Source organism: Argiope bruennichi, chromosome X2 (assembly GCF_947563725.1).
Source record: "Argiope bruennichi chromosome X2, qqArgBrue1.1, whole genome shotgun sequence".
NCBI lineage: Eukaryota > Metazoa > Arthropoda > Arachnida > Araneae > Araneidae > Argiope > Argiope bruennichi.
The window spans coordinates 22565368-22593352 of record NC_079163.1 but is presented as its reverse complement, the minus strand read 5'-3'; the positions used below and the strand labels follow the sequence as shown (position 1 = coordinate 22593352).

Here is a 27985-nt window from a genome sequence, read left to right as displayed (position 1 = left end):
AATAGATGGATTTTAAAGTATGATAACGATGAATTAATTAATTCTTAAATTATAAAATTCTTGTATAAGCAACAGCTTATATCAAGCTTATTATACAGATATATCAAACAGCTTATTATTGAGATATATCAAAAAGTTCCGGGACTAGCTATACAGTGATAGTGACAGGGCTGTTAGTGCTGCAATTGCAACTTAAATCTTGATAAGAAAATACTCGATGGAACATCAGTGTTTTTTTATTAAACTCTTGTTTCGATACCTGTGATTATATAAATCATAGATAGGCAGATGGACTGATAATGATGGAACAAAATTGAAATGTGCGCAATCTTAACCTTTGAACTACTAACGGGATGCATATATTTAATGAAACAGAATATCAATGGGATTTTACTAATTCTAAAATTCATTGATTACTGTCCTACTGGTTCAGAGTTTAGTAGAAGTTATGGAAAAAAGAAAAAGAACTTTATTAATCATATGCCAAATTCCACTCATCAAACTCTGATTGGAACCTTCCCATAAATAATATCAACTTATAAGCATTATGTGTAAACAATCCCAAAAAATAAATGTTTGTAAGATATTTATTGTTATTTTTCTCCTACCTAAAATACCAGTTGAACCTAATGATCCCAGCTAATTGTACTACACATATGTCCCATCCATCAAAATTTTTTTGCTTCAAAATAGGATTATTATCAAGTATGATCAACTTCAACAGAGCCTATCTAACACAGTTCTGTTGAAATATTGCTCAAATTCAAAAAAGGTTTTCAAAGTAAATGTAAATGGTAGTCTACAGGTTAAAATTTGCATTGTCTTCAGTAAATAGGTCACAGAGATATTAACGATGCTTCGTTGATGAGTCGCATCGAGATCGCACTTAGTATTCGTTGTGAAATTGTAAAACAAGATTTTAATGTCCTCAGTATTCGATAAAATATCCCACTGTTATTCGATGATTCAAATAAAACAAGTGCAAAATTCATGCTAATAGTGTTTACGACATTCGTGCAAATTATTCATCATGAATTCTTCCCTCGGGTCTAGATCATCAACAGAGAAAAAATTTTATTGTACAGCTCTGCAAAGTTCCAAGGAAAATAATTTTCTAAATTAATGAAACCTGCGGCAAAAAAAAATTGGAATTTCAACATCACCTGATTTAGCTCCTGTAGACTTTCTTCTTTTCTCAGAAATGAATATGTAGTAGAAAATTCGCAGCTTTTGACACTGTTGATGAGATACGATGTGAATAGCAGGCGGTTATCTATCCTCACTCATGCATTCACTTTGTGGCCTTTTTCCAGTAGTCAAGATTGCTTGCTGATACGGATACATGTTTGCGCAAGGTCACAGTTTTGTAAAAACTAATGTTTAAATTTAAATAGCTACTATACAGAGAATTGGCTGCAGTGTTCCTCAGTAAATAGCAATAACAATTAAATTGTTCAGTGACTTATGCTTTCTTTTCATATGCTGGCAAAAAAAGCAAACCATACTAAATGCAATTCTCATCTAGTTTTGTACCAGACATAGTGCATTCCTATCATATTTAAAGATATTCGCAATCAAGAAATTTGTATTGAGTATATGTGGTGAAACAATCGATCTGCGTCGTTTCATCCATAGCTCCCCATGACTTACAAATACTATCTACAATCGATTTTTCAGTCACTTATCAATTGATTTGAAACAAAACTTTCACTGCCAAAACTGATGCAACGACAAAAATAAACTTTATAATGAAACATTTGAGTGAAAATAACAATGTTCTTTGTACCTGAATTTCATAGAGTGCGTTCATATCCCAGATATAGAGAAAATTACTTTGGCATTTTAATGTATTCTTATGTTTGCTTCATTTATATGGAGAGCTCAAAAATAGGAGCAAGCGTTTATTTTCCAAAATATTGCTCCTAGGCATATTCTTCTAATTGCGGAGTTTCATTAAATAAAATGGGCAATTATATAAAATACTTTTGGTTTTGAATAGCAAATAATAAAAAAATTTAAAAAATTAAATATTTATTTGCCCTTTGTAGTGTAAAATATATCAATAAGTAAAATATAGATGTCATAAAAAAATTGTTATCAATCTCACACAAAAGCCAAAGTGTGTTTGTGTAATTACCTAACTTGTTTAATGGGAGTTTGTAATTGGAAGTATACGTCTATGTGCATTATTTAAGGCAATAAACGCTTGTTCCACTGTTTGGGCATACACTGAATTTGTCATTATATACAATTCTAAGATTGTAACTATTATTAGCTAATTAGTTTTGTGACTGAGTAATTTAAGAATGACAGACACTCGGCTAACTCAAAAAATTATGTTTAAGATCTGATGACGTACAGTCACAAACAATTAGATACAACACAATTAACATATAAAACAATGTCGAAACATCTTGACGAAGTTACATTTCCGACGGCTAGAGGTTTACTACTTGTTTCTCTGTATCGCCAATAAAAGACTATCCTTCTGTTTGTTATAGTTTCTAATTGGTGGAAGTATCTATAAATTTTGAATGTTTTCTCTATACCAAAGAAACTCTTTCTACCACTGAATCAACTTTTTTGTAGCGAACTTGAATAGCTAAAAGATATTAATAATAGGCATTTGCTCATCTAAGGAAACGATACCAGATTAGCTAATAAACTTTTTTTTGTGCGTACGCTTCTAATCCCTGAACCTTTTGATACAACTACGTATTTTTTAACACTAAACCAGATTACTTTACTTGAATTATTTGTACCAACTAAGTATGAGCCAAAATATATAGTACTGAAATGAAAGGATGAACAAAATTACATTATTGTCATCTGTGAGTTTATTTTTCCTCAAAAGAAATTAACATACAGACTATTAGCGTGTAGATTTACCACGGTATGCGTAATGTAAGTGTTCAAAGCGTGCACCGCCTAGCTGTAGACAGTGTTCATATCATTCACGCAGATTCTCAGACATATCCTGAAACAAAGGTTGCTGCAGATGATTTTTTTCACGTAATGCAGGCACACTCCTTGGTGGATCTTCATAGTTGAACACGCTCTTCTTTAACATTCCCCACAAGTAGGCATCTGGTGGTATAAGATCGAGGAATGGGACGGGTATGGCAAGTCAGTACCACTTGAAATGATTCGTTCCGGAAAGTTTTCCTGCAGTATGGCTAGAGATTTTCGAGTGGTATGGCTGGTGGTCCCATCCTGTTGATACCACTGTTTATTCATCTGAATGTTCCTTGCACGACAGAACCTTCTCAAATCCTGAAGAAATGGCTCGCTCACTTATTAAACCATCTTATTAAACTTCTCTTGGAATTGTTGTGCCATTTTATTTCAAATTTGGTCCACCTTCATGGCCACTTCTGTATGAGCGGAAAGTCAGCCATCACACTCTCCGACCCGCCAAGAAGGCACACGGGTTTAAACCATAAAAACTGAATGACCGTACCGCCGCAACAGCAACACTGGCAGGAACTATGGTTGAGTCCTAATGGCCATCACCGGCCACGGTACAACTCTCCCCGAAGGAAGTGCGTCCTGTTATCGATGGGAGGATTCAGATCCCCCACCTATTTGTGTGCCCTCCAGGGTGGCGAGATCCAGCCACCATGCCGGAAGCATCTCATCCTCATTTCGAGGTGCCCCCGAGGGTCCGTATGAGCGGAAATAATGCTCAACTATAAATACTTTTTCCTCCGTCGAGAAACCCATTTCCAACAACAACTACACAATACAACTTCCTTTTCACTACTGCGAACACGTGTAGCTGGAGCTATGCATCGTCGACAAACGAAACCACGTGTTCGAGATGCGCAGGTTTCAGCACTGTATATTTTGGAGCATATTGTATTTGTAATCTGTACAAAAAAATATAATACAGAAATATATGTGTATTTTAGAATGATTTAATTTGTTGTATGCCATATCTAAAACCTTCCTATCTATTCAAACATCTTCAGCATTTACTTTGCTGAAGATGTTTGAAAGTCCTTTTCGAATAGCAAGTTCACGGCACATTAGGTTATTTCTGACTATATTACTATATATTCTATATATGTATGTTAATAAGTAGGTTATTTATACAAAGTAGCAAGTACGTTATATGAATTCGAAATTTCAAGGTTTCCTTACACTATTTTTCTTGTTTTGTAAATCAGGATGCATTTTTGTGTGTTCTGGATGAAACGATTAAATAAGCAAACACATTTTTGAAAATGTTATTACGCAACTTTCAAGCTATTTGTATAACTGTAAAGATAAAACAAAAATTCGTTTAAGTATTTCTGATTGCATATTTTGTTTATTGTAGTTGAATTACACTGCCAAAATATTGGTATACAAAAGGAAATCTTTTAATTGTGTCTTTTGCTTCAGCACGGAATTTTTTAATATTTTTTGCTTTTTCTCTAGATATTTACTTCCAAATATTAAAGTTTCGTATAAAATTTTTAATAGTCAATTTATTATAAACTGTAATACTATTAATTGGTTTTATTCACCCATAAATGATTAATTTATTCAAAGTTTTCAGTAACTTAAATTTAAGGAAAAGATGAAAGTTGAATTCGTAATAACTTGAGAATTCGGCAATCTAAATATTGATCTTTCGTTCCCAACATTTTTTGAAAAAAAATTATGTCGATACATTTTTCAAAATACACAAATAAATGTCTGTTAATCCCTTGCTCATTTTCCATTAAATACACTGATGTCCAAAATTAAGGTCACAAAAATGTATTTCAAAGTAATTCTAAATGGCTACCAGTAAAATTCAAACAAATTATATTTTATATATTGTGAAGGACCGGCAACACGATATTAACCTTTGTCGTGGGAAAAAATGTTGTTTAGCATTAGTTTTTGAGGAACTACTGAAATTAGACCGTTTAGGCATCTGGGATTTTTGTCTGCAATTTTGTGAATATTGAATTAAAACAAAACATTTAACATTTTCCAGTGAGAATGAGTTCTCATAATCGTTTAGACGATTCATTGAGATGGAGAGCCGTTGGTGTCAAGCGGAGGTGGCTCGCTGATTATAAGTGGCGCTGAAAGTGGTATCCAGGTTGTGGAATCAATTCCAAACAAGTGGTACTGTAACCAGGAAGACCGGCCAAGGCCGTCACAGAACAAAGAAGCCTGCACAGGATCGCTATTTGGCATTAAGCGCACGACGGCATTGGCTGACAACGGCTCCTCAACTTGCTCTTGACCTTGCTGCTGCGTCTGGAATAAGAATTCCCAGACAAACAGTATACAGGCGTCTAACAGAGAGGGCCCTTTATGCCCGGCGACCAGTTGAGTGCGTTCCTTTGACTGCATCCAACAGAAAAGCCCGGTTCTTGTGGTGCCTAACACAGAAGTCTTGGGCACAGCAAGAATGGGGGACGTGTTCTTTTCAGTGATGAGTCGAAATTTACCACACAGCGTGACACTCGTCGAAGTTTCATCTGGAGAGAGCGAGGAGCTCGCTATCATCCCTCCTACGTAAAAGAAATCGACAGATTTGATGGCAGAGGAATCCTTGTCTGGGGTGGCATAATGTTGAGCAGTAGTGCACCACTACACGTCTTCGATGTGGGTACTATCAATGCACATCTCTATAGAGATGAGTTCCTTGAAGTCTATGTGAGGTTGTACTGGGGTGCGTTTGGCCGAGACTTCATATTTATGGACGATAACGCGCGTCCACACAGAGCCCAGATCGTTGATGATTTTCCTGAGGAAGAGGATATTCGATTTATGGACTGGCTCTCGAGGTCTCCGGATCACAATCCTATTGAACATGTTTGGGATGGTCTCGGATGAGCCATTCCACAGCGTAACCCCCCTCTTAATATCCTCCAAGAGTTAAAAGTCGCGCTTTTGGAAGAATGGGCTTTGTTGCCCCAAGCATTTATGGACACCCTCATAAACAGTATGAATGCTCGTTGTGAAGCCTGTATAGCAGTGCACGGTGGTTACACTCCATATTAGACAGGCTTTTCCCGAGATAAATGCTTTATCTCTGATTCTGAATGTAACACTTTTTGATATACCCTGCTTCTTAATTCCCAATTAAACTCTTTTCCATGTTGTTATGAGTCTATGTTCTTTCTTCCATTGTAGTGTACCTTTGTGCCAAATTTCGTGGCAACACAGTGAATAGTTTTTCATTTTTCTCAGATTTTATGTTTGTGACCTTAATTTTGGATATGAGTGTAATTTTGAAGATTTTTTTACCCATCGAAATTTTCCTTCGTTCCAATTAAATTCATTAATTATATAGAAAAGTTTTTTTTTTTCTCAAAGGAAATATCGCATATATATTAATACAAAAACAGCATTATTTACTCGTACTTTAATCGCTATTATTATTTAAGATTTTATTCGATAGTAATTTAATTCATACTAATAAAGAGTTTTACTCTTTATTTAATACTAATACTCTTTATTTAATGATCTTTAACTATTTGTAAATGGTATATTTAACTATTTCTTATATTTTGATAAGAATTTAACTATTTCTTATATTTTGATAAGAATTTAACTATTTCTTATATTTTGATAAGAATTTAACTATTTCTGATATTTTTGTGATAATTGACTTATTTCAGGCAATATCCAGCGGTGTGGTATTATATTGTAATTTACTGTGGAAATATCTCCTAAGCGACCGAAATAATTTCGATGCAAATGGTCATATTTTGCCAACCAGAAAGGTAAGCAATTTTAAATTTGCATTTATTAAAATATTCATTCAGTAAGAATTATGCATTATTAAGGTAGAAATTTTTGTAGAAAAAAACAGACAGATAATGAAAAGATTTCGTTTTAACAACAGAAAAATATAAATATCAAATAATAGATCTGGCGCCTGCCTTAAAACTTTATTTTACTTGATATGTAAATTAGAGATAAATGTATAATTTTAAAATACAGATTTATGCTGAAATGTATAAACATTATACTAAATATTAATTTTATTCAGTACACATTTTTTTTGGATGTCGAAATTATTCTTTTGTAGAATTATTGCAAATATAGCATTCTAATATCATAAACAGCATTCTTCATCATTAACTTTGTAGGAAAATAGTCATAAGAATTACTTTTCGCTGATGCAAAGCTGTAACTGTAGTCGAAAAGGTTTTAAATTATTTTCACATCATCCACATACTACTGACAATCCAACCACATCAATCCAATTAATTAGTTTTCAAGGAACAAGAGTGTTGTTATTAATAACTGTAAAATATTATGACTATAAAATACGATATAATGAAAATAATGGTTCTTTGAAGAGAGGAACAAAGATAAATCTATAACTGATGAGTATTTCTTCTAATCTTTTTCTTTTTTTTTTTTTGCTTTTTTTTTTTTGCTTTTTTTTCACCTTTAAATTTTTGCTTTTGACCAATTTTTACAGTAACGTCCCACTAAACCTCAAAATTCATATTTCATTTATCCAACAATTTATATTTTACTAGCTGGTACCTAACGCGTTACTGCTGCAGAAGAAATAGTTTTAGAAATACCGTGTGAAATTTGAAATAGCTATCTTGTTTAATTAGGAATGATAGAAAGAACAATATTTATTTATTTATTTATTTATTTTGCCGACAAAGAATAGATTCATTGAAACTGGATGTAAACGAGAAATGAAAATAATATTTATTCTTTTTTTTTATTTTGGACATAAATAAAAATTGTACTATGCCTATAACTTTTGCGCAAGTGTAAGCAATAAGTTAGCAAAGTTTTATCGCAATCGAATGAACAGTACGACTGCACATAAAATACGAACAAACAAACATTCATTTTTATATATTAGATACATACTTAGCTTTTCAAGTTAAATATCCTAGATTGGCTCATAATACAAATACACTAGTACGACTTTTCTGTTCTTTATGTAAATTCCTTTCTGAAAGAAATAAAATGCTAGTAATAAGGCCTATTAAAACGTAACCATGTCTATAATTTCCTATTTAAATTTTTAAAAATGACAAATAAATACCAAGTTTTGAAGTTGCATACTTTACTATCGTATGTGGAAGTTGATAATTTATAAATTAATTAAAGCAAATGAAATATTTCATAACAACTATATTTCATCGTAATTCCCGGCTTGTTCCAGATCTAAAGAAATGCAAATTATCGTACCTGAATTCACAGCATTTTAGACTGCACCCTTGCAGATCTCGATTATTTTTCATATTAACCCTTCTTTGCATGATGATGGAAATTTCCCTAATAATATTTGGTGAACAAAAAATTGTACTCAAAACGGGTGTACTGTAAATTGTTTGTTACTGGCAACTTTTTTCACGACTATTGCTTAATAAGGAAAGCAGCTGTCAAAAAAAAATGTCACAATCATTATAGCGGGTTTGAACTTGGCATTCAGCTGTCTGTTGTGGTTAGAAGAAACGTGCGGTTTCTTGAATATTTTTTATAACTAATCTAAGTTTTCTTGTTAATAAAAGCGATAATGAGAGGAAAAAAGTGTTTTTGTGTGTTTCTGTTATTTTCTGTGCAATTTATATCGAATATCCCAAACAATTTTCCCAAAACCATGTGACAGAAATTTACATCACTATACAGTTGTTTCACTTCTAATGTATGACGAAAATGTTTTTTACTATACTTTTATTTTGTATTATTTTTGTAGAGAAATTTAGAAGAGAGGGACATTGAAGATCGGCCAAATGTAGGTGGGTCACTCCGGTACAAATATCTTAAATGCAAAAAGTATTATTCTGCAATCTCATGGAGTAAATGTGGAATTAATTTGTGTCTAAATAAGAATAATAATTATTTTTAATTATCATCAGGAATAAAAATGATACAAAGATATATTGTACTGAGCTTAACATGCAAATTTCCATGATGATGGATATTTCCATAATACTGTTTTTTAATTACTTTTTATATTATACTATTTATAGTAGGATTTTTTAACATTTTTCCTTTAATCTAGAGCATGAATTATATCACCCTGATTTATTTCACAAAAAAAAATCATGCAAAGAAGGGTTAAGGAATATACTTTTGCATATAATCATTTAATACTGAGAGAAAAAATTTCTCTTTAATCTTAATTCTTTTTTAAGCTATTTTGTATGCGAACAACTTGGAGCATGTTCTAGTTCAGCTTAAATATTTTCATATTCAGGAATATACTTTTGCATATAACCATGAAATGTTGAGAAAAAAATTCTATTTAATCTTAATTCTTTTTTAGGCAATACTGTATACAAATAATATGCAGATTATGCTAGGTGTGCTCAAATATTTATTGGATGATCTAAAAGTCCCGAAAATTGCTGCCCAGTTACAACTGGAGAGAAATGGATTTACTGCTGATATTTGGAAAGAGCGGATGAGTCTGCCAATAGTCGAGGCTTCTAACCATGTCCAAACGATGCTCCAGTTTTTTGTTAAAACTATTGTTCATCATGTAAGTAAATTTCAAGCTTTCATAATGCTGCGTTCGTGATGAAAATTGCAAAAAGAAAAGAAAAAAAATGCATATCAATCAAAAGAAAATGTTGTATTTTACTGAACTATTGCTTTTTTTGAAAACTAACAAACATAGTTAAAGCTGTAAAATTGTATTCGGCTTATTTCCCTATATTTAGGAATTATCTGTTCTTACTGTAAAATGCGTTTTGAAAATGGAATCCTTTTTGCTCTTATTCTAAAGAGCATACAGCTCTCAATGTAAAATATTTAATTATTGTCCTTTTCTTTTATAATTAACAAAGGGGGATCTCTTTTAAGCAATTCTCTACTGATATTTCATTATTGTTGTACTGAGTCGATATTGTTTCATTATTGTTGTACTGAGGAAATAATTCTAAAATAAATTTCTATTCTGAGTGCAAATATTAAGCATACATTTTGTTTAATTGTTATTACAGTGATGTAATTATACTGTAATGAATTTGTAAATGTAATATTATGTCATGTTTCAAATGGAAAACTGTGGTATAGGAATATTCAGGTGGTTTGAACCTGAATGGGTGTTGTTTGCACTTTTTCATTGCACAAATAGGATAGAAGTTATAGTTTCTAATATTTTTCAAGATTTAAAAGAAAATTCTGTTTATAGTAATTTTATTACAAATATAGTTTTATATAATCTCTTATATTCTCGGAAGATAAAAAAAATATTATATTTATACAGGTTGAATATAAATAATAATAGTGATGATCGCAGTTTTTAATAATTTCTAAAAAGGAAATGTTTACTAAAAATCTAAACATATTAGTATTGAATAAATGAGAAGAAGCAATCTTTTCAAATGTGGATACAATATGAGATCTATCTGCACAATATAAAATGCGAAAAATGAAAGTAAAAAAAAAGCTATTCTATTACATAATAAACTTTATAAATGCTTATAGCAATTTGGATATTAATTCAATAACATTTTTTTCATTATTGATTTTATTAAAAAAGAGAAAAACGTTGTTTTTTTATTCGAAATTTTATATTCCAAGCAGAGGAAATATATGAATAAATACTGTGATCAATTTAATTTTTTTAAAGTATAATACACCTAAAAACACAGAACAAATCCTTCAAAAGTTTTATTGAAAAATATATTATTGATTTAGAGCATGGGTTTTAAGTTGCACCTGATGGAAACTATATCATTGCTTTCTACAATTTCGTTTTCAGAATTTGAAGGCAAATTCTTTGTTGTCGTATTCATTACATTCTTTTCATTTTAATCGTCAGTAAAAAGGAAAAAAGATAAGTAACTCAGTTAAATACGAAAGCGAAGTTTGTTATTCGGAAACAAGGAAGTGCGAAGTCCAAATAACAAGAACAGAAACAATCTTGAATTTCGCCTATAATCACCCGCTCTTTGCAAAACTTGCAATGGTGTGAGCCAAAAATATTGCACGGAAATTTTATTCTTTGCTGTTGGAACTCGTCCTCGATCCTACAAGCAGTGCCTATGCTGCCCAATAGGGCGAAGTCGCTTTGCGTGACCACATATCCGTTCCGTATGGCCTTTTACTGGGGCGGAGTTAATTTCTGACTATAAAGAGTGTCCCAAAATTAATGCAAGATTTGAATTTACCATCATTCGAGCAGTAAAGTGTTGGTAATCCTATTAAAAAAATAATTTGACAGCTTATAGTTTAGGGTTGGCAAAAATGAAGCGTTACACGGTGAAATAACGCGTTTTCATTGTTGAACGATATTTCAAAAATAATGAAAGTTTGGCGAAATTTGGGAATTGGCCCACTAGATCGTGTGATTTAACACCATTGGATTTCTTTTTATGGGGTTATATGAAGTAAATGGTTTATGCCAACAACTCACAAGCACGAGCGCATTGCATGAGGAAATTCAAAGCTGCATCAACGAAATTCAGCCACATTTCTGCAAAACGGTCATGGGAAATTTGAACAAATGAGTCCGTAAGTGCCAGCAAAGCCGTGAGGGCTATTTACCCTATGTGTTTTATTCCATACATAATCCTATCCAGTGAGCTTCACGATTCAATAAAAATCTAACCATTTAAAGAGAAAAAAATTTGCTTTTTTTCCATTTTATTTAAGTCTTGCGTTACCACGTTGTTCAGTCGTGTAACGCTCCACTTTTACTAACCCTAAATTATCAGCAGTCAAATGGGTTTTTTTAATAGGGTTGAAAACACCTTACTGCACGAATGGTGGCAAATTCAAATCTTGCGTTAATTTTGGGACACCCTTTACTTAGGTAAAGGAAACTTGCTTTTCTTTACAACGAAATGCGATCCGTTCGTAATGCAAATATTTATAAATATTTTACTCTAAACAGCGATGAAAATTTTCGAATATGAGCTAAAACCATCTCTTAAAGGAATTTTAATCATAACAAAGGACAGGAAAGTTTTTCATCTGATTCAGAATCTTACTCGATCTAAATTATTTTCTACGCATTATTAATCCTTTGCTTTAGAGAAAATCATTAAGAGAATTGGGAATTAATAAAATTACTGTTTCATAATATTACAATATTCACAGGAAAGAAGGAAGTCCAAGGTTTACTGTGGCATCTAGGGATTCGCGGTCGCTTAGTTAAGAGATCAAACAGGGGGAAAATGTACTGGTATACAGATAGTAATCAATTCATTCTAGTCAGAAAATACTCTTAAATTTATGATACTTAAGAAACATCATGATTAGTATCATAATATAATTAAATTAATAAAATATTTAATCATAATCTATTATAATGTACTAAAATATATTGTTACGAAATTTCCGGGGGTTCGTTTGCATAGTGGAAGTTATATGGTGGGAAGAACGCTCAATCACCAGGCGGCAGTAGAAAATAAAAACAACGACGTTTATTTACACGAAGACACACAGGACAGCACAAAGACGACAACTATATGCAGCACAGAAGACGATTATCTTCAGCCGAGACGTGCAGCAACAACAGCATACAACAGACTCTACTGCAGACAGTAGCACTCAGCTCAGTTCAGCACTAGTTTCACTCCGTCGCTGCGCCGCTTATCTCTGGAAGGCCAATTCTTCACCTCGCTTCCGACTACTCTTCGACTCCACTGGTCCACGACTACTCGGCAGCTGCAGGCTGCTCCTTTTATAGGTCTCAGGAGGCGGGGCTAGAAGCCTCTCAACCAATCAGGAACGTTCGAGGCGTATCTCCGTTCCTACTGGACGGATCGGGCAAATTCGTGATGTTTCGGGTATAATCTATTTTGGCGCCAAAGTCGTCAAATTCGTCGCCAAGTTGCCAAATGGTCGCCAAGTTTGTCGCCAAGCTCTGGAACCTCCTATGGAACCAACTATGCTGAGAAGCCGCATCACAGATTCGCAACAATATTAATATCTGTTCACGTGAATGTCGCTTAACGCCAAACTTGGCAATCTTAAAATTACGGCAACCCCTTTACACGCCCTTCCGGTCGAGTCTTTCAGGGGTCATTAGAACGTTGACCCGCATCGGCTCCCCAGCCCCGAAGAAGCTGTAAACAACTTCAGTTTGTAAGGCTTAACAAAGCCAACCGCAATCAGCCATGTATTATATGAACTACTCACCGCAAAAGAAGAGTATATAGTGTAAATAAAGAAGTTTAAGCAAAAGTACAGTCCACTGCTCACTTCGACTCACCAATACCATTTAGTATCATAAAGTTTTATTACCATTTGAAAGTTTTCTAATCGTCATCTTGTGAAAACGCTCATTTTAAAATTCCAAGTTTAGATTTGCTAGCAAAAAGTAGGATAAATTTTTATTTCTTCTTCTTTTTTTTTTTTTTTTTTTTTTTTTGTATTTATTAATGATATGCCTTTCTAAATTATTAGAATGACATTTCACGAAATTTCTTGTGATCCTTAAACAAATGAATAAGCTAACTTTCTTTCTGTGATTCTTTTCGATTACATATTTGTGAATAAAACGAATCGATCCATTTTAATTATGAAAGGAATTTTTAATGGTATATTAGATCAAAGAATAAAATGTAACAAATTTTTATGGCTTTCATTTTATTTTTTTCATAAGATTAATAGTACCAAATATTAAGCATTTCGAAAGAAAGTTAACAAATCTACAATGATAGCACTAAGATAATATTCCATACAATGAATTTGCTTTCATAGATTTTAATTGTGCCGGTAGAGCTGATTTTTGTTGCAGAAAATAGCAGATATTTTTACAAAAGAATCTTCAGTAGATTTATTCTTAATTACCGATTAAATTTCTAAGCAAATATTATTTCTAAATTTCTCATAAAACTTAAGTTTAAAAATAATGCATTATCTCATTAACATATTTAAATATATATATATTATTTCAGATGACTCCTAGAATTCGAAGCTTGGTGTTTCATTTGGTTTGGGGTCCTATACACATAGAACCAAATAAGGTAAAAATTTATTGCATTAGTTCTGTTATAGTTTTAAAAATTTGACTAAAGGATCGGATTTTATCAAGATGATACTGTTGAAATTTAAAGATGTTTATGAATTATCAAAATAACCGATGATGAATCTGATTTTACAAAATATTTTAAAGGAAATCTTTATTTGATAATTTTTAAAATAATTGCCAGTAACTGCTTTGCATTTCATTTAACATGTCTGCTATTTTTGAAAAACATGCATGAACTATTTTTGAACATCTTCAAAACCAGCTCCGCTCGCTTCAAAACCATCATCGATGATCGTATAAACTGCTTGGGAACGTCTGATGTTAAGCTAAAGAATAAGAGATAGTACCACAAAGGTTTTGGTCGTGTGGTGAATAAGACTCATATTCCATTCCTGTTTCAACCAAATGATTGATAAAGATATTGAAAAAGATGAGGCGGTATTATCGCGATGCAAACGGAAACCAGATGCATTCCGTAAACCATTTGATTCAGTGAAGTTTTTTTGATTGAGAGAAGGATGTATGCATGCGTCATGTAATATTTCACCTATTTCTATAGTAGATTTCTACACTAAAAAATATCAAGCATGAATATTAATCATTACCACGTATGGGTTACGTTTTCCAAACATCAAAAAGAGTCCGTAAAGTATTTTCATTTTTTTCTGCTAAATGCATCTCCAGTCTTGTTAATAATATTTTACCGTACACTAAGCCTTCGACTTCGTTTATAAAAATAAATAATTTTCTCAACCCAGTTTGTATGATCCTCTTTTCGTGAAATCTCACGCTATTTCAAAAAATGATTTCGTTTTCCTTTTAATTTCCTTAGATTAGTTTAGTTATATTAACGTCCCGTTTGAAGCAACACTAGGGCTATTTTGGGACGGACCTCGTAATTTTGAACGGCGGTCAGATGACGAGGACGACACCTGAGCTGGCAACCCCCTCTCCACACCACACCAGTGGGAGAACGTTTGGTCAGGACGGATTTAACGTGCAACAGAACCCCTTACACGACGGTTCTTCGGTGGAATCGGGTCTTGAACCTGAACCCCTCCGGTTCCGAAGCCGAAACCTTACCACCAGGTCACCGCGGCCTTTCTTAATTTGCTTAGATTCAAGATGTATAAAATAATTCTCCACATATTTCATGTCATACATAATGGCAGATTAAACCTGCCTATACCGTATACTAACCCTTATTCGACTTCGTTTATAAAATTAAATACTCTTCTCAGCCACGTTTGAATGATCCTCATTTCGTGAAATCTCACGCTATAACAAAAAAATTATTACTTTTTCCTTTTAATTTGCTTAGATTCAAGATGTATAGAATAATTCTCCACATATTTCACCATAAATTATAGCAGATTTAACCTGCCTGATGATTGATGGTCGGATGAACTTTCGTGTTATCTCGTTAAGAGTAAGTTCTCTCATTTCTGTCAATCATAATTTTATTTTGTACGAAAGAAAAATCATGATAATCAAAAAGATAAGAATATTTCCAGAAGTATTATAAAATTAAAATTTGGAAAAATACGCATCTTCACTGCTTCTCATAGCTAAAATGTATTGTAGTTGTATAATTACATTAAAAATTAAATGTAGCAAACGATGTCAGTGCCAAACAAAATTCAGAGACTGTCTTTCACCTTGAAACGTCTTATGAGAATGCTTTATAATATGGTAAATGTGAAAAGTGTTAGTTAGTCCTCCACGTAAATCAAAAGAGCTTGTAAAAAGGTCACTAATGTGACGACTTTACGGACTGATCGAAGAGGTTTTTAGTTTAGTTTAGTTTGGTTTTTCTCAATCATTTTCGCTTTTACCACATACAATGTTTACGGCTTTTAGTCCTTGAATATTGATAAATGTTTCATTGTCTCAAAAGTTCAGATTGGGCAAAATCGAAAAGGAGAGAAAATTTCTTACAAGTGCAGAAAGGCCTCATTTTACATCAAAGAATATTCTTTGCCCAATTCGTTCAAAACTATCTTATTATTGCATGCAATCCAATTTAAGTTGCTTAGATTATTTATATGCAGATAGATGAATAAATATCATCCAAAAACCAAATCATTTCAATCGAAGTTTTCTTCTGACTGTTTCCACAACAAAGTATGATGTGTGAAATCACCGTTTTATTTCCGAAATACAGAAGACATCGTCAGAAACATGGAAAAAACTTTCAGGCCCAACCGCTTCTGCCAAGTACTCTTTTCTTAACAATGTTCTGACTCCTTATAAGCTTACAATATTAAAAATGTATTGAAATAATATCTGCAGTTATTAAATACAGAGCTTGATTTTTCAACTACTCTGCTTGTCGTGTTACAGGAATGCTTGGAACTGTCCTTAGATTCTGAAAATATTGCGAGGCCACATAAAATCCCCTTGTATATCCTTCAGCCTCTCCGGGACGGATACGCGCAGGAAGAAGTGAACATACTGGATGGGAGTAAACAAAAGCCCCATTCCAACGACCAATGAACGTCTGAAGAAAGGCACACTTTCCCCTCTTTCCCCTCTCTTGTAGTTTTCAGGCTTTCTTTGATATCTGTTCAATTTACCGACAATTTTCGGGAAGCTCCGGATCGCGTGCACAGGCGGGGTTGGTCCAACAATGGGTCAGACCATATCTGTAAAGGCCATAGGCCGTCGGAAGGCAGCTAAACACCGACTGTCCATACAGGTTGAAGAATTTTCACCAGCTAAGTCTAGTGAGCATTATATTTTGTAAAATAGTGCATAATAATTCGTAAAGAATACCCTTCGCATAGAAAATTTTGCAATAAATAGCAATCACACCCCCTCCCAGAAAAAATAACGGGTCTTGTAGCCATGATTGCAAAACTGAGATAAATAAAGCTCTTGCTAGAATAACATCCTATCCCAAATGAGAAATTATAACAACTACTTCAAAATGAACACGTGTTTCGCTTTACATTAGCAAACAAGTGTTTCTGTTTAGATTTACGAAAATCTGATGATTCATGGATATTTTGCCAACTTCAATCTAACTTCAAGGATACTTTGTCGACTTCAATACTAATGTATGGGACCTACATACCATCTAATAGAAATCCTTTCTTTCTAAAAGCCTGCTGCAGGGATAGACGTGCAGCCTAAAAGAGAATTTATCGTAAACGCACATATGCGGCTTTCGGCTCTGAGGATAATCTAACACAAATGCACATATGCGGCATTCGTCTCGAAGGGGTTAAATTTAAATTTTATAAATGAAATTACGATTATTTTATTTTTATTTTGAATAATATTCCGGAATCGCACATATTACTCTAGCCATAGTTTGCTGAATCCTGGCCTAGATTTTTTGGTAGGTCCTTGAATCCAGGAAAGTTTTCTAAAAAAAACAAATCTAAAAATGTCCTTTATAAGTAATTCATTTTAATAACTTTAATTATTTCAGCTTTCCAAAATATTTATTTTTCAAACTTGGGGATTAAACGTTTTTAGCTAAATAAATCAACTAAACTCCAGAGGTCAAGCACAGAATAGCTAACAACACTTTATTTACACACACACTTTTTTAAAGTTGAATTACACTTTTTCAGAGATTTTCACACACTTTTTAATAGTTTGACTTTCACTTTATCAGAGATTTTCACACTCTTTTATATAGTTTGACTTGCTTCACGTTCATAAAGAAACAATTTTGTGATCGATTTTTCACTCGCTTCCTGGAGTGGCAGAGGTCTAAAAGTTTGCATAATTTTGTATTCCCGCTGATGATACTCCACTTTATTATTTTTTAACTTAACTGGTAATTAATCAATTAATTTTATAAAATTTTGATTCCATACGAGAGTCACAATCAAGTAATAAATTTGAAATTATAACAATTAATACCATATTACCAATTATTTTTAATTAAAATCTTGATTCCATGCAACTGATATCACTTGGTTGGGAAATTGAGAAAAATTGATTGCAAAATTCCATGTCCTTTATAATAATGAATTATGAAATTATATTATAGATTTAAAAGTAGAAAATAACAAAAAATAACATAATGTTTCAAACGCGCTTGAAAAGCAGCAAATAATTTATAATCATTGAAATGGACGCCAAAAACAATGTAAAAATATGAGGCGCTGAAAACAGTAAGATAAGAAAATTAAGCTACAGAGAACATAATAAAAACAGAACATTCTTAAACTGTATCATTAAAAAATAAAAATATAAAAAAAATCTGATTGATAATCAAATTTTAAATAAAAGTAATTTTAAAGTATTTCTATCAGCTCTTCATGCATTTACATTTTCCCTGCCCCCCCCCCTTTTTTTTATGCTCGAATAAAAGTGTGTGTTAGATTTTTTTTTAAAACTTTTAATAAATTTACACAATGATTTTTATCATTCAGTTGTTTCAAATTTGAAAAAGTTAACGGTGATGTCATAAAATAGTTTGATTTAATTAATAATATAATTTTATTAATATACACGTTTTTATCTTTTTTGTTAATTGAAGAAAATAAAATTATATTATTATTTACATCAAAACATTGTTGAATAGTAATTGCGTAAAGCTGAATACCTTTGAAGCTTCAGTATTCCTAGAAAATAAAATGTTATCAGAATTCAGTGTCGTGAGCTGAATTTTCTCTAATCTGATAAATGAAATAATTTATTATCGTAAGTAAAATTTGCTTTAAAGGAGCAAAAAGCTTTATTGAAGAGTACAGGGAGGGACAAAAAAGGGAAATTAATTAATGAATTTTCAAGGTAAACCTTCTCGGAAAACTTGAAAATTGCTCCAAAGGAGCAAATAAATAAGAATGAGAACTGTTTCATAACAGTTCGAAACAAATACCAAACCAGCCGAACGATCAACCCAAATGAATTTTTTTTAAAAATGGAAAAACTCTCATCTTTTTATTTTTTGAAATGGGGGATGCATTTTCGGACCACTTACTTGATTGCTCTCCGACGGACTGTTCTGAAAGAAGTTAGAGCAAAACTTGATTATCTATATACTCTTAAGCTTCTCGGCGATTTTCTTTTTCTATTTTATGATCATTTCTGGTGAAAGTATGAGTCTGCATTTCAGACGACAAACAATATTCACATATAAAGAAATGAAAATGAATTAATTACTCGTGAAATTTATAAAACTATACCTATCTGTATGAGACTTGTATCAATCCCCAGAATCGAATCGGGTGTCTATTGACGATGAATTGAGGGTGAATGTTAAGAGATGACCTCTTACACTAGAAATGCCCGAAAAAATCCAAGATTCTGCTGTTTCCCTAACACTGAAAAATTATTTCTTAGAATATTTATCAAAGATTTTCTGTCAATTCAATTAGTAGAATAAATTCTTTTATTTAGACCTTCAGTTGGGGGGGGGGGGAATGATTTAACGAATAGAGATAATAAATTAGAACAAAATTATAGGTAGATATAAAATTCTTAAACGATGTTTTTTATGCTGTATAATGGATCCATAGACTATTGCAGATATGTCTGTTATAAAAAATAATCTAATGATTTCGGCCAAGGCAAGAGCTTCAAAGAATATTTTTACATTATTAATATAATTGAAAAATAAGAATTCTGGTTGTGTGAAAATTCTCTCCCCGTGAGTCTTTCCCCTTGGTAGTAATACCTGTAAGTTTACCAAATAGTTTTCAGATACAAAAAATGCCCTTTGTTTCCACAATCAAAACCACAATGTTATTCTGAAGAAGAAGAATGTTTTGCGTAATTCATAAGGAAAGCTATTAAAAAGTACTTCAGAAAGGTGTTTGGTATTATGAATATTTTAAAGATAATGTTTAAAAAATGCTAAAAGATAATTCAGAGCCATTTTCTAATCAAAGCTCTTTCTTTTTTCTAGTCCATTGCTCCTCTTTCGATATATTTAAAGAAAACTTTGATAAGTCTGAGGTTCGCCTATTTGGAAACTACTTTTTTAAGAATATCAGCTGAAGTATATAGAACGCTACTCATTGAGATTAAAAACTTATCTCTTTCGAATACACAGGTAAGTATGCTCTTCTTCTTCTAGTACCTATATTTAGCCCAAATTTAAAGTTGCAACTATGTAGTTATTGTCGTTACAGCATTTATAAATCGAAAGATTTATAAACCTTATGAATAACTTATATTGCATCAAAGTCAAAGAATATCTGAAGCAACGCGAATTCTGTAGAGGGTTGGGTTGGAGTAATCTGTCGCTTTCAGAATCGCTAGTATTCTGAACAAAGTGGTTCTACCTTTTTTGGAATCAAATCATAATCAAAGAGGCTAAAAGCCGGATAGAGCAACCCCCTACCTCCAGCCAGTAAAAGTGCGAGTCACGGGTTATAATCGAACTGTTCCAGAGTTTCTTAAACCATAAAGAGAACTGGAATTGCTTCAGATGTTCCATTTTTTGATCTTCTGATTTTCACATCGCTAAAAACAAGTTGCACATCATACTGGTGAATAAATACATCGAAGGACTACGAACTTTTGAAATAAGTACCTATATGTTATCAAATTTAATAATATAGCTCTTATTTTTTGAATTTTCACTCCTTGTAAACATTCATTATAAGCAAAAAAAATCAACATTCAAAACATTAAATTTTGAACTTTGCATTGTTTTTTAAAAGAAGGTAATATGCGCAAATTATATGGCACAGAGTAAAAAGTTCCCGTATTCATATAAATCGTAAAATAATATATTGGTTATCTGAGATCGTTTTGATTCTAAAAAGTGTAAAATATTTGTAATATATAAAATAAATGAAAAACTTAGCATGCCTCAAAAGAATCAGTAATGCCAAAATATAAGTCAAATTTAGTAGAAGATCAATGAAATTGTGTCATTAATACAAAAAGCAAATGAAGATCAACATACCGTGATGAATCTTGAGAATTTAAAGTTATGCATCAGAAATGTAATCAAATTTTCTTATCGCATGCTATCATGTGAATTAAACTGAACTAGTTATTGCTCTTTCAGATCTGTCCATACATCATATCTAGATATTTGATTAATGTTTCAGCCTGAAAGATGTATAAAATGTTCATTATTAAACTTCAGCGGATATTAATTAATTTTAAAAAGTCAATTCAATATTTTGTAGACAGAGGGGTTTTTTTAATGAATTACATGTTTATAAATGGCATTTTTACTTACATTTCCCCACCTTTTTATTCAAAGCTTACACTAACATAAATGTTCTTTAAATTACAAAATCTCTAAACACTTAAAAACCCTTTGGATTACATTTTTGACAGCAAATGCTATCAAACACACTCGAACGCATTTCTCTCAACTGGAACTTACAGAAAAATGGTCACTTTGATTGTTAACACGAGAAAATCAACGGCGAAATGTCTTTAAATGTAAACACTCGAATCCCTCTTGAAATTTATCTTCGAACGCACGAGTAACTGCGAAGCACAAGGTCTCTTAACAAGGTGTCCTTCAATTTTTGCACTCAGTCGAACACTTGCTCAAGAACACTAGAATGAAGGAAGGGAAAATGCAAAATGTTGTCCATGTCGAGCAGCAGCTGTTATAAAACCTATAAAATTTCGCGGAGACTCTATTGTTAATATGCTCGTTTTTGCTAATCAGAATGATGTTGTGATGTTTACCAAATCGAGACTTGTTAGTTAAATTGCTTTACCAAAAGGGTAATTCCGCGGTATTTTCTCTACGAAAATACAGGACTTTGAAGAGAATGTGAAAAGACCTATTGACTATTAAAACTCTTCGATTAATGGTTGCCAAATCTGAAGAAACAAGTTTGTCCTGGAAGAAGAAGAAGCCCTGTTTCCGCAGTAATAATAAAAGTTGCACTTCAGTTGGAAGAAGATAAAGCTTTCAACGAAGAGGCTAGTACCAGTGTCCGTCATAAGGTAGAAGAATTGAATATACCCTATTCAACTGCCCAAAAGATCATGCGGAGTATTCTCAAGTATTATCTATACAAGCTTTAATTGAGCAAAAGTTGCTTTCAGAGGATTTCGAGAACTTGAAAACAGTTCTCGCTTCAGTTTCTTATTCGCTTTGAGGTTGATTCAGAATGGCATTTGAATATTCTCTGGACAGACGAAGCGCACTTGTATTTGGACGGTTCAGTGAATACTCTCAACTGCCGAATTCGGGATCCTGTAAATTTGCGTTCTAATGCAGTTACTAAAGTAACCTTCTCACTGAGGACTAAGCATGCTTGGGATTAAATACTAGGGAGGGGGGCTGATCACCTAACCGGGACATATGCCTTGCACTTCAGGGCCCTCGGTCAAGAAAGTAGATATGGGCACTGTAGGCCTTGGTCCACATGGGCTGTCATGCCACTGAGTTTAGTTTAGTTTAGTGAATTTACTAGATTATTTATTATCGGCCAGTATTTCGTAGACGAATTAGATGCGAAAAGTCCAGTAAAATGCTGAATCATCAGGCAATGATATGCATTTTCGTTACAAAAGTAAAATTGTTCCGTAATTGCACGCACGTCAATTGCCTTTCACACACAAATTTTATGCAGTATGGAGCTTCTCTACTCATTAGTCTTTGTACTACGAACGTCCTCAAAAATATTTCATAGAAGAACGTCTCATCAGCCGCCACTTTCATGATCCGTGGTCTCACCGATCCACATCCATGTGACTTTTGACTTTAGGGATATTTGAAACATCTGTTAAGTCGTGATACATCAATAATTCTTCACCTGATCTTAAAGACAACATTTCGCGACATGTTCCTATCATTTTCCAGAGCGCCTGCGGCCAACTGTGGAACATACTATCTTATGGTTCCAGATTGTAGCTGAAAATGATGACCGTAATGTCGAAAATGTTTTGTTATTATAAAATTTATAAACTATCGCAATTGTATGCTAATATGTATAATTCATTAAAAAACGCCCTCTGCCTGCGAAATTTTGAACTATTTTTTTTTTTCGATCAAACAAATTCTCGTCTCTTAACAAACAAAATTTGATAACTTTCTGAACAAAAGATTGTCTATAGACAACTTTAAAATAGGGTCGTTTAGTTACGGACACCTTGCACATTAAGACGACAGAAATATTTAAACATATAACAGTAAATATGACTGACTCAAATTTTGCATCAGATTTTTTGAGCTCGAGTTCATAAGAAAAGTTAATTTTTATTTTTATTTTACTTAAGATGTGATATCTTTCCGATCTATCCTATGTTCATCCAGTTTCTCTTTGACTTAAACTGATTCTTTAAATTTCTTACTTTGTTCTCACTAACGATGGAAAAATGTCACAATGGAAGCGGAAATGAATTATAATGATGTTGCCATGGTATTGTTGACAGACACGCGTGAGGATGCGTTATCCTTCAATTGTAGATTATTTGTAAATGCTTCGAGCAAAAGTAGACAAGCAGAAAATGGTGGAAAGAGATCGATGACAGAAGATAATTTAACCAGGGTATAAACTTTCCGGGCAGTGGTTATTTCTTAATACACAGAAAATCCTCCCAGAAAATAGAAAAGAAACAAATCTTTGTTGTAACACATGTATATAGACATGCTCTAAGACCCTTCAGCTATGACAATTCAAATACGTTTGAAGATTTACATTAGAAAATTAGGTAGCTCTAAACATTTTCATATGCAAATAAAATTAGCGATTTAGATATGCAACAAAATAGCTGTTTAATTATTTCATATAAAACTATTTCGTTTAAATAATATAATATTCTGATAAGTTATAAAATTCTCACGAGAGAAATTAATTCCACTAGGAAGCATCTCAAATATGGAAATAGAATAATGTAATAATGATGATGTTGCCTGGTTAACAAGCACTTCGCCGCCTATGTCTTTGAGGTAGTCCACGTGCCGTTCATGATGGGGACTTTTATATATCGACCAAAGATCCCGAATTCATTGTTAGCTGCAAACGGGTTTCTTATTTCATCATAATACCGTTGATGTTTTCTCAGTTCGTTGAGAAAAAGGGTTTTATTTCGCGGAACGCTATGGCAGGGCGGGTATATCAGTATGTCGTTTAATTTTTTTAACAATCTTTTGTTCAACGAAACCGGGAAGGCAATACTATGATCACGGTAGAATACTATGGGTGGTACTATGGTGAAATAAAAAATTCCGATACAAAAAAATATTCCGAAGTTATGGAATCTTTCAAACATTTTCTTTTATTACAAAAGTGCATTCTTGAATCATAAAAAATTCTAAGCTGTAGTTAACAGTATTTTCAAAATTCGTTGTTGTTACTTATGGCACTTGTCATAAACAAACTCACTGACGAGGTCAGCAATTTAAGCCGAGTTTGTGCAGTAGCTTCTGAGGGTGAAGGCCCCTGAGCACCCGAGGGCAGAAGTCTGATTTCTAGCTCATATGAAGATGACACTCACACACTCGCTTGCACAACCCCTTTTTACAGGGGGGAGGAGACTCTTTCACACACCTTACAGAAGATGGGATAAAGAACAGCTATGCTTGAACCAGGGGCTCCTAGATCACCGGGAAGAAGCGCTACCCCTAGGTCAGGAAGCCGCTTCGGGAATTGTAACAGTTGCTTACAGCTTTGAAACTGTTATATTTAAATTATAATATCTAGTGTAATTTAATATAGGGTTATGCCTTTAGTCTCTTTTATAAAAACAGAAGATCCATTGAAAGAAAAGGGGAAAAAAATGTGAAGTAAACGCACTGAAAAAAGTACTCAGCGAAATGTAAAAACCATAAAAATGTCACCTGTTTAAATAACAGAATCTTCATGTCAGAATATATTCAAACTTCAGCAGATAATTAGTTTGCAATTCTCACAACTAAAATTACTTAAAATTTTAATTCAACTAATATAAAATTTTAATATTGCGTTACATACCAAGTTTGTAAATTATTTACGGGCCCATAATGCTACGAACATTCTTTGTTGATTACAGTTTCAATTAATGGAATGAAAATGTAAACAAATAATAATCCCAAATAAGAGATATTTTGTTTCGAAAATCTAATAGTTACATTTTTGTCAAGTTAATTAGTTTTCATTTTCTAAAACCATTCCAGACCGTGATGCCATTTGATATCAACAAAATTATCGGCTTTTTTAGACATTTCCGCTTTTTCTTTGGGCTGAGAGTTCCGTGGGCAAGATAGCAACACGACCTATATTACTAATGAAAAATGAATGAATGAATTTAATTTATAAAAGTACAATAAATTAATTATTTGAAACATGAAGTATTTCCCGATTTTTTCATCATTTTTTCCCAAACAGATAATAATTTGAGCAGGCCAAAGCAGGAAAAGATTAAATAACTATGTCGCTCTTTGTTTTAAAGCGCATAGATTGCTTTAAAAAAGTGGCTGGGTTTTTTTTTTCTCCCTAGTTTGTTTCTGCTTGTTGTTGCTGTTAATATTTTTTTTTTTTTTTACTTTAATAATTTTTTTAAAAAATAAAATTTACTTATTAAAAAGTTATTTATATTTGTTTATATGATTTATTACAAACTATTTTCTCGGTATTTAGGACCAAAGGCCACGATTCTTTCACAACATTTATGTAGCTCTGAACATTCTGGCCGAATATTTTCACAGCAAAGATGTAAAGCTTCCCATTGCAATAGTGCATGGTGAACTCTATCAGGTAAGATGTGAAGTTTTCATTTTTAATAAAACGAAGGAATATACGTAAAATAATTTCAGTATTTAATATTAAAAATTTTAACCAAATATCTTTAAACGGTGTAAAGTGTTTTATATCCGACAAAACTTCTAGAATCTTTAAAATAGAGTTTATTTGAATACTTATCTTTAAAACATAATATATCAGAATATGTCTTGTTAGTTTAAGAATTAATAATAAATAATCGCCAGGAACAAAGAAAATTTTATGCTGTCAGTTTAGAATTATAATAATTATATTAACTTAATCTCTGCATCTGAAATAATGGTGTTTTAGTCCTGCTTGGTTTAGCACATGCAATCACGAATGAGGGGAGTAATTAGGGGGAGTTACACAGAATACAAAGATGAAGAAAAATATTTGCCATAACTCCAATATATGCGGGTAGATTTCCCTGATAGAGAATTTTCAGAGGAAACTGGCCCACATCTGTGTATGAAATCAGGAAAACTTCAATTTCGAGCAAAGAGCAATCTTTGCTAAAACGCGTGTCTTTCTACCTACTTTAAATTACGCTGATAAAGACCTTAGGTTTAGGATAGAATCCCTAAATTTCTTATTCAGATACGTGCTCCTTTGTTTTGTCACGCCTTTACCTTTTAGGCCACTGATAAGCACCCGTAATACTTATCACAAAAAAAGAGAAATCATTCCAAAATTCCATCAACCCTTTGACTTCGTCGACATTTACTATACATTTACATTTTGTCAAAGATTCTTTGAATACTGTGGTACCCAGGATACAGTATTTATTTTTCTTCCTTTCTCCTCCGTACCATTAATCGACCTTTGGCTTTAAAAACCAACAATAGCACGTATATATTGTCTTCGCTGAGTTTTCCTCCCCAATACTGGGGCAAATAGTAATCATATCATCTTTATCCATATCTTGCTACAGTGGCGTGGTAATAAGGATAAGTGACGCCTGGAGCATAATATGATTTCTTCCCCCAATGTCTTCATCGATGATAGAACAAGATGCCTTGGACATGGTATCATTTATCTCATGGTATCTCATCGTATTAGCCTTTTTAAAAGGACACTATCGCTCTAATGTTTTGTCTTCGTTATAAATGTCTTCTCCCCTTAAGACTAACGTTCAGTGTATCATTACCTAGCTCTCATGCGCACCTATCACTATTTCATTGAATATCATTGTTTGAATCTATTTAAAATGCCTTGTGTTAAACTTTTATACATGATGTTGCTTTTATACATATAGTTTTGTTACACACCATTCGGTGCTCAAAAAATCCAAGTCACACAGTTAAAGCAACATCAAATCACTGTTACAGCACAGGTACAATATTTCCTGATAGTAAGTCATTTGTAAATTGCATGTGAGTGTAAACATTGCGAAATTCGAAAAATGTTTCTACTTAATCTTTAGAACAATTCATTTTTTCAACTTCACTAGATAATAGAAGATATTGTTCAAAACAATGTACAGATAAGTTAACTGTTTTGGACAATATCATTTTAATTACGTAAAATGTTTAGAGCTTTGAAAAGGATATAAATTATTTAACATTATTTTTCATTTCATTATTCAAATTTTGAAATCTAAGACATACGTGTTTTATTATTGAAAGTTATTGGAAAAACTGCTGTTTTTCATATGCAGAAATTGAGTTATAAAGTAATAAATACCAATAAAGAGTAATAAAACAAATCTCAATGACAAATTCTTAATATCTGTTTTTTTCTGTACTCATGCATATTTATTCAACTATTAATTATTTTTGAAATTATTAATTATTTGTAGCATATACAGTCGGTCCCCGATTTAAAGAGTTTCAAATTACCGAATTGCGCGATTTAACAAATTTTCTTTTTTCCCGATTAAAATGATGGCAAAAATTCCTATTTGACGAATAATAAACCCCGAATTAATGAATTATTTTAGCAGCTGAAAAAAATGTGTTAACTTGGATTAGAAAAATGTTGAATTAATTTTCAAATGACAACACTATCTTGACTATCATGTCCAAGACAGAAGAGTAATGAGGAATTCTTGCAGATGAGTAAAGAACGTCACCTGTCACGTGGGTTTGATGCGAGTAGGATCATAAATTCCTTTCTTATCTCTCCCCACTCTACAGTGCAGAGAAGTGAGGTGTATTGGTTTTGCAAAAATATTTGATATTTGAAACATCAGCAGCATGAAGGGGAAGCATGGCAGGTTGTGCGAAACAAAGAAAATTAAAAAGAAATTGAATGTCACTACTCTTTCTGCTCTGGAATCTGACCTAGTGGAATGATTAAGCAGCGTTTGTGCCAAGAAAATAACCCTTAGTGCGCTTCTGATCAAAGAGAAATCCTTTTAACTTGCCAAAAAGCATAGTGAGAAAGACTTTTCTGCATCAAATAGTTGAATCGACCGTTTTAAGGGGGGGGGGAACCCACATTATCCAAAACAAAA

At 32.6% G+C, this 27985-nt stretch overlaps 1 protein-coding gene across 1 annotated transcript in view; it reads left to right on the top strand.

Moving 5' to 3' along the window:
- The window catches only part of LOC129959942 (protein unc-13 homolog D-like), a 277136-nt gene that overhangs the window by 228390 nt on the left and 20761 nt on the right, over positions 1-27985 (top strand). The window contains exons 24-28 of the mRNA XM_056072858.1: positions 6609-6713; positions 9239-9454; positions 13827-13895; positions 19770-19916; positions 25408-25524. Coding sequence (XP_055928833.1) covers positions 6609-6713; positions 9239-9454; positions 13827-13895; positions 19770-19916; positions 25408-25524 — 654 coding nt within the window. The remainder of the gene's footprint in view (positions 1-6608; positions 6714-9238; positions 9455-13826; positions 13896-19769; positions 19917-25407; positions 25525-27985) is intronic.